Genomic DNA, 13,380 nt, shown 5'->3' with positions numbered 1-13,380 from the left:
GTCGATGAAGAAGGGGCAAGTCCGTGTAGGGCATAAACACAGGCAGTTACCTGTTGTGTCCACAGGCTTGTCTCTGCACGGTAAATACTTGGTAACTTTCTAATACTGCTTGAAATGCAAGTTTTTTTTCATTTTACTGCTGTGTCTCCATTTGTGCCTTAGATTTCTACTCTATTTACTCATTTTAAGTTGTTTCTCAAGATGATTTAACATGCACCTCTGCCTTTCTGTCCACTATCACTGGGATGAAGGAATCAAATTGAAAGTCTTTCTTTTACCTTCCTCATGAAACACAGCAGTCTGCATATCCTCTCTAGGATCACTGTCAACTGGATTTGGACCATTGGCTCTACGGAGGTAGCTAAAAGCACGATTCAGCTTTTTAAAGGATCTGCTTCTCAAAGGAGTGCGTTCTAAAGGTTGGCCTGGAGGAAATAGAAATTTAGGACATTATACAATTCATTATATTGTAAACCAACAAAGGACAGAACATGCAGATTACAAAAAGATAAATAAACATTACTTTGGTTGTTGTATAATCAGCAAACTATATATTACGTGCCTATGATATGGACATGTGTTTTAATAAAGACTAACTTAGACAGAATGTGATTTCATGTAGCTACATAACATTTTAAGTGGGAGTGTGTGTGTAGGTGTGGGTAGCAGGGGGAGGGGATGGTAGTGGAGGGAGTCATTGAAGAAGCAGCTGAGGATGGTTGAGCCTAAGACACATCTCTGCAGGAGTTTCTCAGTGTGTCTTGGAGCTGAATTGACTGATTTCCAACAACCACGACCATCTTCCTGTTGTGTGCCAGGTATGACTCCAAGAAGCAGACACTTTTGCCCCTGATGCCCATTCTCGCCAGTTTATAATAGACCTCCTTGATTCCACACTCAATCCAAAGTTGTGTTAACGTCAAGGGCTGTCACTCTTACCTCACATCTGGAATTCAGTGTTTTTGTCTATGTCTGACCCAAGGCTGTAATGAGATCAGGCCCTGACTCGTGCTGAGCATCAGTGAGCAGGTTATTGCTGATCAATGCAGCTTGGTAACACTACTAATGACCTCTCCCATTATTAGGGCAGTGACTGTCTGGTTCAATGGCCCTACTTTTCATGCACAGGAGGTACAAGACAGTTTTCTACATCATTTGGTAAATGACAGCATTGTAGCTGTACAGGAACAACCCGGCTAGGACCTTGGCTCACTCTGGACTATATCTTGAATACTACTGCCAGGATATTGCAAGGGCTGATGGCCTTCATGGCAACTAGCCTTTACTTGATTTCACATGGAATGAAGCAAATTGGCTAAAAACTGACATCTGAGATGCTGTGGAACTCAGGAGGCAGCTGATGTGGCTTGTTCCCTCAGCAGCTCTGACTGAAGTGGACACCAACACTTTCTGATGATCAGAGAAGGCTGATGGGGCAGTAATAGAATAGGTTAGATCTGTCCTACTTTTTGTGACAGGAAGTATCTGGAAAATTGTCTACATTACTGGGTTAATATTGTATCTGTTCTGGAACATTTTGGCTCGGGGCATAGATTGTTCTTGGATACCTCTTCAGGACAACTACTGGAATATTGTCAGCTTTGTAAGCCAGCTCCTTCAGCCATTTCTCACTATCAGCTGAAAATTAACATCTGTGATGCTGGGTACATGAGGAGAAGGTTAAGATATATCAATCTCACTCATCAGTTTGAGCTGAATGACATGCTTTGCCTTTTGGATGTCATATAGGCATCCTAATAGATGAAATAATATATTTTAAAAAAAAGGTAGGTACACAAAATATATACTTTGTCTTCTTTTTCTTGTGTGAATTGAGAATAATGTCCCAATTTTAGAATGAGGCCAACCAACTAACCTATTTTTTGTTAAATCAGTCATGGACGTGAGTATTAGTGGATGGGCCAGCATTTATTACCCACCCCAAATTGCCCCTACAAATGTGATGGTGAGGTCGCTTCTTGAACTGCTGCAGATAGACACACAATGCCCTCAGAGAGGGAAATCCAGGATTTATCCTCAGCAATAGTGAAGGAATAATGATAGGTTTCCATGTCAGGACGGTGAGTAACCTGAAGGGGAAAGTCCACATGGTGGGGTTCAAAGGTACCTGCTGCCCTATCCTTCGAAGTGGTAAAGGTTGTGGATTTGGAAGGTGCTGTCAGAGAAGCCTTGATATGTTACTGTGATGCATCTTGGAGCTGGTACACACTGCTGTCACTATATGGTGAAGGGTGTGAATGTTAAAGATAGTAGAGAAGATGCCAATCAAGCAGGCTGCTTTCCCTGAATGGCGTCATTCCTCTCGGAGCTGCACTCATGTAGGCAAATGGGATGCATTTCACTGCACTGCTGGCTTGTGCCTTGTGGATGGTAAGTAGGCTTTGTGGAGTCCGGTGGTGAATTATACATCACAGAATTCCTAGACACTGACTCTACTCACTAGGGTTTACAAGAATGAGAGGTAGTTTCATTGAAGCAGATAGGATTAGCCTACACAGAGTAAATTCTGAGAGGATGTTTACCTTGTGTGAGAATCTAGGGCCAGAGCGCATTGTCTCAGAGTAAAGTGCTGCAAATTTAAGTCTGAGATGAGGAGGATTTTTTTCTCACAGAGGGTTGTGAGTCTAATGGTCTTATGACTTGCTTGTGTAAGTCACAGTATTTATAATGCTGGCCCAGGTCAGTTTCTGGTCATTGGTAACACCAAGAAACTTGATGATTGGGGTTTCAGCGATCCTGGTGCCAATTATAATTGTCTTTCTTATTCCCTCCGAAAGGCAAGTAACTCGGCAAGTCAATCGGCCAGCCAGCCTTTCTCATTGGTCCACACCCAACACGTTAACTCACCCCCATCTTTCAACCCGCTTTTTGTTTTGTTCATTCCACAAGCCCCCAAAAACCCTTGCAATGTTTAAAAGTATACTTACGTTTTTTGACACTATTCTTGCTGTGGACACTGGAATTGCTTTCTGACTGGCTGTCCTCTGTATTTGCAACAGATTCTGGATTTATTGGAACTGGGTCATTCGTCTTTAAGGCTACAGCTGCAGATGCTGACAGTTGTGGAGAAAGCACTGGGGTGGCCATGTCATTGTTATCCGCAGCAGCCCCAGGGTCGAAATCTGTCTCACTTGTTGAAGAATCTTCTCGTGAATGTCTCTTGCGTACACCTAACAGCCCACATTGGATTGCTCCTTTGCACCTGAAACAAAACTCAGATTTTCATAAACAGGTAAAATAATGGCAAACTTGTCACACTTGAAAAATAACTTAAACAAAACAGATACTTTGATTTGCTTCTGAAATGTCTATTTCCTTTATGATTCATAAGTTATCTGTCAGTTTGTGCACCAAATTCTGAGCTCCCACTCAAATTGTGCACTTTATTAAATCTCACAAAACCTATCCTCACAAGTGATTTAATTCAATTTACAAGCAGATTGATAGCTCAGGAATATGTAATCATGTTGCCATTCTGATGTGGGCATTAGTACATTTAAACATTGGTTGCCGGGATTCCTATCTTGATTGTGGCAAATCTGGCAATTCAGTAAGGCGGTCTTATCCCATAGCCATCAGAATAACTTCCAAATCATGCAAATACTTTAGTTGTTACCAAAGTTCATGACTCAAAACTATCTTCCAGGAGGGCAATTTACTAATTTTCATCATTAATATGAAATATTCACATCCTGGTTAAAACATCAAGCAGTGTGACACAAAACAAATTTCAAGAAACCCATCAGAGGCTAATACGAAGTACATAAAAGAAATATAGCTCTAAATGGAAAACAGAACTAAAAAAGGTCAGTAAGTACCTTTAACAGTAAAATTATGAAATATGAAGAAACAGAATATGACTATTATACTTGATGGACGTTTTGTGTCTATTTGCGATATCAAATTTAAACTCTATCAATATGATGTCACACTTAGACACACACATGCATGCACACAGACAGCCAGACAATATTAATACATATTTATTGGACTTGTGAAGTATAGAGGATTAAAATCTCGTAAGATCATTACTTTTATAATGGATTGTACACTTACTAAAGAACAAAAACATTAAGTATTCTGAGCAGTAAGTTGCCAGAAAATTTCAGATCCAAAAAGCAAATGGAGCTAAAGAACAAGTAATAAACAACAAAATCTACACCTTAATCTGACTTTTAAATAGTTCATACATGGTGGCACAGAAAAGATGCAAAGGCACACAGAACATGAGATTAATTTCTTTATGACTTCTTTCCACTGTTACTTTTTCTCATCATTAACTCTTGCTTTCAGTTATTTGTACTCTTTCTTTGATCATTCTATTCTTCCTCATCATCTCCATCAATTGTTGGTGAACATTCTGGTGCTTGGTTCCTATGCAAGCTACCAGGAAACACCACTAGCTTCATGCATCATTTGTCAATCAGCCTATACTTCATTCACTTGAACCACTTTTCTTTAGTGACCACATATAAGGGATCCCTGTGGAGAATAAAATGACAATAAACAATAAAAAAGGAGAATAAACTACAATGAATGTTCTCCAGGAAACATTTTGATTGTGTGCTCTGTCTTTTTGTGATGAATCTTTCCTTTTATTACTTGCTATCTTAGGAGACATCCCATGTGAGAATCTTAACAAAAGTAAGGAATTCCAGAAAGAATAGCCAGTGAGACCAATGTGAAGTGATACATTTTGAATCCCTGTGAAGTGATACATTTTGGTTAGAACATAAAGGCAGGCAGTGGGGCTGAAATTGTACAACCCAGAAAATACAAAATATAGCATACATACGTACTGCAATCTAAAAGCATACAGGAACAAAAAATTCTGTGGGGAATCAATACAATCTTTGATAGCATGACAAATGGATGAGATGTTAAAAAGCATGAGAGCCTTAACATTATTAATAGATGTGGAGAGAACAAAAGCAAGGAAATGCCATGAAACCTTTTGAACAACATTGATTAGGCTTCAGATGAAGTATTATTATAAGCACTGATCATTGGTAGATCATATCTAAGCCACACAAGACCCAGGCAATGATCATCTCTTATGACAGAATCTAATCATCTCAGAGTCGTACAGCATGGAATCAGAGTCTTGGTTCCAATCAATCCATGTCAAACATAATCCCAAACTAAACTAGTCCCACTTGCCTGCTCCTGGCTCATATCCCTCCAAATCTTTCCTATTCATTTACTTATCCAATTGTCTTGTAATTGGACCCATAACCACCACTTCCTCCAAAGGTTCATCCCGTACGCAAACCACCCTCGGTGTAAAACGTTTGTCTCCATGTCTTTTTTAAAATCTCTCTCCTCTCACCTTAAAAGGTATGCCCCCCCAGTTCTGAAATCTCCCATTCCAGGGAAAAGACAGCTACCACTAATCCTACCTATATCCCTCATGATTTTATAAACTTCTTTAAGATCTCCTCTCAATCTCCTACACTCCAGTGAAAGAAGTCTCTTTCTTAACATTCCACAGCATTATCATTGCTGAGTCCCCCAACATGAACATATCAAGATTATGATTGACCAGAGCTGAACTAGACATGACATATAAATGCAACGATAAGAGCAGGTCCTGAGCTAGGAATCCTGCAGCAACTATCTCATCTCCATGGCACAAAGTCAGGAGAGTGATGGAATTGATTCCAGTTGCCTGGATAAGCACACCGCCAACAACACTCAGCAGAAACTCAATGCCATCTAGGAAAAAAGCAGCCTGTTTGACTGGCACTCCATCCATCACCTTCATCACTCACTACCTCCTGCAAAGTGCTGTTTTGTGCAGAGTCAAGAGAATCTAGCATTGCTTTCTTCAGAGCTGAACAAGTTAAGGCAATATAATAGAGTTGATCGAAATTATAAATGATTTTGACAGAGTTTATAACGGGAAACTGTTTCCAATGGCTAAGCACACAGATTTAAGGTAATTGGAAAATGAATCAAAGACGGCATGAAGGGAAAAAAAACATAGTAAGGTGAAAGGGTGGTACAAACAGACTAAAACATTTAAGGGAAAGTGGATGAATATTTGGAGAAAAATTACCTAGCAATGGGAAAGTGCAGTGGTGTGGGACTAATTCATTTCATGATTTTTTAAAAATTAAATGCTCCTGCAGTTTCTCCCTCTTATCATTCAATAAATTCTGAAACTTAGCACTCAAATTGTACGCTGTAAATGGCAACTACACTAAAATTCTACCTGCACATTTTAGCTTCTTACTGTGCTGTCAATAGTAACACCTATCCAGAAGGAGGATCTGTTGCTAATTTAGCATTTGGCCGAACTATCATTGCCATTTGTAATTGGGAAAGTGCCCAGAGGCTAAATGAATCATGGTGATTATCAAGACAGTTCATTCTTTAGGCACACAAGTCAGTTTTGGTGATTTGTCTGTATTCTGCGCACTAAGGGGATCAATTAGCTCAGTTGGCTGGATGGCTGGCTACGACGCAGAGAAATGCAAACAGTTTGGTTTCAATTCCCACACCAACTGAGATTACTGTGAAGGTCTGTCCTTCTCAACCTCTCCTCTTGTCTGAGGTATGGAGACCATCAGGTTAAACCAGACCTCTATCGCTAATGAAGGGGGAGGTGATGGCCTTGTATCATTGTATTATGGCTAGACTGCTAATCTAAAGATCAGGGAAAGTTCTAGGACCCTGGTAAACGTTCCTTAAAAGTTGCTAAAACCTACAGGGGGCGCTGTGACAGGTACTAATGGAGTTGGTCCTGACTTGAAGACTTCTGCACAAACCCACTGCTCCCAGTCATGGTGTACTGATAGGCATTCCTTAGGATATAATATGGTTAACAGAATAAGCAGTGGATTCACAGACAAACTGTTGAAAGAGGGAGTTGGCAAAGGCCAGTAGGACACAAAGTTCCCCCCCCCCGCGCCCCCCCCCCCCCCCACACACACCCACGTGTTCAAGGGATAGTTATTCAGCCAGACCATCAGTACGTATGGAGGTGATTGTCCTTCACTAAGAAAGGCTTCACTGAATTGTGCCACCTCTACAACTGATACCTGGGATGAATGCAGTGGTCATAGTGTTGGACTATCTGCTGGATGGACAACTGGTGTCAAACCATGTGGTCAGTTCCAGGAATGCGGTAGTTCCCAGCGACCACTGGGTGCAAATTGTTGCCAATTCCTTTTGAAGGCAGATTGTTAAGTCTACCATACCCCTGACTGATTGGTATCTTTCTGGTTCTGGCTGTGACCCCGGAAGCGGTGAGCACTCGCTGTGCTGCTGGGGGTAGGAATCTGGCTCGGAAACATTTATTTAATTGAATAAATTATTTGGTTGCGGGCGTTTCTGCCTAGGCTAGCATTAATTGTCTATCCCTAATTGGCTAGAAGGCAGTTAAAAATCAGCCACATTGCTGGGGTTCTGGAGTCACACGTCGACCAGACCAGGTAAGGATGACAATTTCCATTCCTAAATGACATTAGTGAACCAGATGGGTTTTTCCCAACAATTGAAAACAATCTTAATGAACTTCCCAGAGTTTAAATGAATTGAAATTCCACCATCTGCTATGGCAGGATTTGAACCTAGGTCCCCAGAACATTAGTTGGTCCCCAGATTAATAAGGCCATTAGGAGGCCATTGCTTCCTCTGGTAACAGGGACCCAACTTGCATCTTCCCACCCTGTTATACCCTGCTCCACCTCCAGTCTGCCTGTGGGTGCAGCATTGTGTTGCTGCCCAGAGCAGAATGTGGACTGTTTGCCAATGGCTGGGAAAGTGATAATCACCATGAACTTTAACCTGCCCTCTTTCCAGGCTTGAGGTGGGTGTGGAACTGGAGATAGGCATGGTATTGCACTGTTAGCCATCCTCTGTTGCACAAAGCAAGTTACTGACGGTGTACCAAAAGAGCTGACTACTTTCCATTCTGTCTTGTCAGACAGAAGCAGATAGCCGATCGCCTGGCTTCAGGGTGACTGCAGGCTTCCGAATGGAGGAAGCAGGCAGCTTGGCTAGCCCTCTATTGGCTGAACATCTATTCTGACTGAGAAACTAGTAAGTACAGTGTCTGTGACCTATTCACCAACAGCCCTACACACTTCATTCTGTCAGTAACCAGTACCCATTAGGCAACACTGCAAACTGAAAGCCACCATGAATAAACAATACAACCGATCATCATGTACCACATGCATACACCAATGAATCATCCTTGTGTTTTTCTTTAGTGTTGGTATACTATGTGCTTTTTCCTCTCTTGGTGCTCCTAAACAGAGTTACTCCAGTGACTGCAACATGGCTGGCGGAACATAGGAAGAGGAGCAGACCATTGGGCCCCTCGACCCTCCGCCATTCAGCAAGATTATGGTGATCATCTAACCTAATGCTACCTTTCTCCACTGTTCCTTGATGTTATTAGTCTCCAAAAATCTATGGATTTCTACCATGAAATTTCTTAATGGTTGAGCTTCTATAGCTCTCTGGGATAGAGAATTTCAAAGATTCACCACAGTACAACTGAAAGAAAAATCTTGTTATCTCAGTCTTAATCTTAGAATAAGGAGTAGGCCATTTATGGCCCTTGGTTCTAGAGTCACGAGCCAGGGGAAAGCATCTTACCCATATCCACCTTCACACCTTGCAAGAATTTTGCAGCTTTCAATTAGGTCACCTCTCATTCTTTGAAACTCTAGAGAATGCATACCTAGTTTTCTCAATCTCTCAAGAAATTCCTGCCTACTGAGGGATTAATCTGGGGAGTCTCTATTGCATTCCTTTTAAGACACATACATCTGTCTTCGACAAGATGATCCAAACTCTCTATATGGTACTCCAGGTGTAGTCTCACCAAGGCTCCAAGCAATTGCAGCAAGTCTCTTTACTCCCGATACTCAAAGCCTCTTGTGAAGAAGGCCAACGTTCCATCTGCTTTCCTTGTTGCCTGTTGCACCTGCATGCCAATCTTTACTGATTCATGAACAAGGGCACATCAGCATCAATATCAACATTCCAAAACTGTCACTATTTAAGAAATACTCTTCGCTTCTTTTATTCTGACCAAAGTGGATAAAGTTAGACTTAATCACATTATACTCCAAATGCCATGTTCTTGCTTACTCATTTAGTCAGCACAAATTCTTTTGAAGCCTCCTTGCACCCTCCTCACAATCCAGTTTCCCACCAGTTTTATGTCACCAGCAAACTTGGCAATGTTACATTTGATCCCCACATATACATAGTTTCACAGATTCACATGAGAGAAAGGCTGACTTCCATGGAGAGCAGATAGTTATGTAGAAAAGGTTTGAGCATCTCTGGGTCGAGAAGGGTAAGGGGCCTGGCAGAAGTCTGCGCCACCTCAGCATTTTGGGCTGTACCACTGATAGGCACAGTGCTGGCACTGACAAAGTGAAAATGAAGAGAGGACAAATATTACCACCCAAAGAGAGGACAGCAGGATTGTCCTTCTCTGAGAAAGTGTACGAGGTAAACCCGGGTTTTCAGAAGGCAGTTAATAACCTTCATTGAGAAAGATTACCATACATAATAATATTCAGGACAATATATTAGCATGGACAGAGGATTGGTTACAGACCTTCATGGACTAAACAAAGTTTTAAAGGATACCTCTGACATGAAATGCCTGTCATATTCACCTGACAAGATCAGATAACCCACACGGATGGTACAGAACATTGTGCAATCATCAGCAAATATCACCACTTCTGATCTTATGATAGAGGGAAGATCATTGATGCCATTGAAAGTTATTACTAGATGAAAACAAAAGACATGTGGTCCATCTTGCTTTGAGAAAATTCACACAATATTTGGGAGAACAAGGAGAGTGAAATAAAGGCAAGAAACAGAAATAACAACTAATAGGGGAGAAAGAACACATCACACAGACAGAGTGCACACCCAGTAGGCCTTAACTTGGCCAGGCTCTACTGTAGCTTTTATTCTTACTATATGCTTGCCTTATTATTCTACTTTTAAAAAAAAAAGTTTGTTCTAAATTGCATTCAGTTACTGCAGTCAAGGCAAGTGTCAGAATGTACTGTCCAAAATAATATGTTGGCTGCTCCCTTGGCCCTTGTTTAATTTAAACACCACTGCCCACATTATTTACAATAGTGCACCTGAATAAACCCACCGCGTGTTCCTGTTGTACCATGTCTGATGCAGTGCTTTTATTGGCCTGAAACTGCAATCTTACGGACTTAAATAATATGCAATGCAATTTTCTGTGACAAAAGACTTTTGTGCTCTTTTCCCTCTCCTGGTAATCTTGTGCGCCTCGTCCTACGACATAACATTTCTATAAGTAATTGTGGTTTGGGCACCAAACAATGATTATGAATCAATTCTATGAAAAGCAGATTGGCAGGATTAACAAAAGTTTCCTATAGTTCCACTGGAGTAGGCAAACCCAATGCCGAAGTGTGCAGAGGCTTTGAAATATAGTGGCTACAAGTGTTAAAGGTCCTGGCCTGTGGAGCAGCCATTTCATTAAAAACAGAGGGTTTCTCATCAATGACTGTGAAACTTTCAGTCTTCTGCCCTCGGCTTCCCCACCCTCAGGCTACTTCAGTTCCCCTTATTAACTGGAAAAATACTGAAAGTTGTGTTACAAGTGATATCACAATCAGTTTAAAGTTTCTGCTCAGGAGATATTTTGCACATCTGCATTCTAAACATCTTAAAAGAAATATTACTGAAGGTATTTCACTTCTACCCAAGCCCCTAACTCCAACCGATCTTCTGACATTAACTGTTGCTATGTTGTAGGTGGGCTCCTGGCCTCTGTAGGGGTGTTTTGGCAGATTGAGAATGGACTCTTCCTGAAGCAAGCCTCAGAGATCAGTTGATTTGCAAGAGATTCAAAGCTGCCAGTAAAACAGCGTGTGCAACATATTTCTCAGTGAACAACTGCCAGGACAATACCACCAAAGCAGATTGACAGCACACACACCAGCCCCAGCTGTAATCTAACCACTAGGGACTAACATGTATTCTCCACGTCTAATGTTGAAGGACATAACTCAACGATGATTTGTATCATCTGCAGCTGGTTCCCTGAGCAATTCACCACCCTTCCAATTGACAGGGGAAGAACTTATGATTAATATTCGCATTACCATAATTTTTTTCTGATGCAGAGTATTTAAGGGTTCATGATTATTTAAAGGAATGTCTTCCCTCTTAAAGTTATGAATCCAGTTAAATGAATTGCAAACAAAGTGAGGCCAGTGGGAATCCACAGGGAGGAGTTTCTTCACTGATTGAGTAGTTGAGGTTGTTGGAGACCAGTCATTTCAGTCCCAGGACTTTACCGTGGGACATCTTTTAAGATTCACAACCAATGCTGCAAAGCAATAGCCAAAACAGATACAGCACTAGATTGAACTCTCAGGCCAAAAACAGGGGAAAAAAATTTTTATTATTTTCAAAGACTTTGGCCAGGTTTCACTTAGTATATGGTGTCCAGTACAGACACTTAGAGTCGGAATTATTTACAGCACAGACAGGGCGATCAGCCTTTTGTATCCATGCTGGCAATACAGGAGAATCAGAGAGACTTTGCAGAAGTTCAGATGAGAGTTACAAGAATGATAATCAGCTTTAAATACTTAAAGTTACACAGATGGAATTAAAAAGCTGGTTTACAGATGCAGAGACTTTAGGCTGGTTTGATTGTGCTGTTTAAAATAAGAAAAGTTCTACACTATGTTCAAACTGACTGATTGCAGCGGTTCAAGAAGGCAGCTCACCACCACTTTCTTAAGGGCAAGTAGGCACAGGCAATAAACACAAGCCAGTGACACACACATCCCATAAGTGAACTAAAACAAAATTAATTAACAGTGAAAAGTGACCAGGCATCATGCATACAGATTATCCAAAGGTACACTAGATTAGATGTCAGAAAGTTTTTCTTTGTCCAAACGATATGTGACTATAAGTTTGCATACAAGCTCCAGTTTGTGAGGTAAGTGCTGATTCATTGCTGGTCTTTTTGGCATACAGAAGTAATGAGTAATAAAATCATGATCAATGTGGATTTCTGGATGAGATTTTGACTGCCAAAGAGAGTCAGAGAGGAGCTTTCCAGATCATCTTGCTCTGAATTAACCTTTAAGGTTTTTTTTGTCTTTTCAGGGAGATGATCTAGCTCCTGGTGCCTATAGCTGGTACAGGAGGAAGGGGAGAGTGGTTTGTTGTTCAGCATTAATACTTGAGGGTATCATGACAACAGGTTCCATGGACAAGTTGGTTTTCCCTAGTCCATCCCTTCCATAGATCCCTCTGTCCTCTTAAATAATAAATCTGTTGTCAATTAAGCTGCAGTGACCTTCCATCCTGTCACCTTAGGTGTCCTAGAGGCATTCAAATTGCACCATAGTGCACCGTACATACATTCCCATAAACTTGGGATCAGGGTCAGGCTCAGGGACACAGATATGTCTCAAAACCTCTTCAGCAATTTTATGGCTTTATATTAAAATGTATTTTATAGGTACTGCTTACCCTGGACACCATACAGTGACACAGTTAAAGCTACAAATCAGTTCCAAACCTTCTCCATCAGCAAGTCTGAGGAATATAAAGTCTTTTCTGCCAGTGGGACAGGATATAATCCTGCCAGTCTTGCTTACTATGAGGCTGTGATGTTTACACTTAGGGATACCCTTAATATTGCAGTATCTACAGTTGACGTTACGAATTGTGGCTAAGGTAAGACAGTCAGGTTGTTCAGCACTGAGATGTCAAGATGAAGATAGCAACAAAAACTAAAATATACTGTACTGGAAATACAAACCTAGTCAATTAGCATTAATTAAAAAAAAAACAGATTTTGATATTTCAAAGTGGTGCATTTCATCAAGACAAAATGAAGAGTTACATATCCAAAACATCTTTTCTCTTCCTAGATACTTTAGACTTCCACTGTTTTCCTTTTATTTTGTTGAATAAAATGTTGCATCTGGTGAGTGGATATCGATGCCAATGATTGCTTTAAATTGCATTTTTAAACTTAATTAAATCAACTTAAGCTTTCACTGTGCATATTATGGGATCTACACCTTCTCAAATTCCAACATCTGCTAAATGTGTTTGACACAAAGTTTGGAAAATTACATTAAGACTTTAGGCTCCAGAAAGAAAAATACCTAATCAAATGGATATGTTTTATTAGGCAATCACAAAAACATCCAATATTTTTAGGTTGGCTTCCAAATTGAAGCTGAACAAATGCTGTTCCAACTGAACTCATCATGACTCAAGCCCATGGTAACCCTTACCTGCCTTGTATACTGAAATTAGGAAATGCTACATGAATATGGGTCACCTTCTATTTATTTA

The 13,380-nt window shown here is 40.7% G+C and overlaps 1 protein-coding gene across 2 annotated transcripts in view; it reads right to left on the bottom strand.

Moving 5' to 3' along the window:
* lnx1 (ligand of numb-protein X 1) overlaps window positions 1–13,380 on the bottom strand; it is a 199,443-nt gene that overhangs the window by 65,574 nt on the left and 120,489 nt on the right. For both annotated transcript variants that reach the window (XM_060824180.1, XM_060824188.1), the window contains exons 3-4: window positions 2,949–3,223; window positions 279–425 (exon numbers count right to left, since the gene is read on the bottom strand). In XM_060824180.1, coding sequence (XP_060680163.1) covers window positions 279–425; window positions 2,949–3,223 — 422 coding nt within the window. The remainder of the gene's footprint in view (window positions 1–278; window positions 426–2,948; window positions 3,224–13,380) is intronic.

Source organism: Hemiscyllium ocellatum, chromosome 1, assembly GCF_020745735.1.
Source record: "Hemiscyllium ocellatum isolate sHemOce1 chromosome 1, sHemOce1.pat.X.cur, whole genome shotgun sequence".
Taxonomy (NCBI): Eukaryota; Metazoa; Chordata; class Chondrichthyes; order Orectolobiformes; family Hemiscylliidae; genus Hemiscyllium; species Hemiscyllium ocellatum.
Note: the sequence above shows the minus strand (reverse complement) of the source record. Positions and strands in the feature narration are given on the sequence as shown.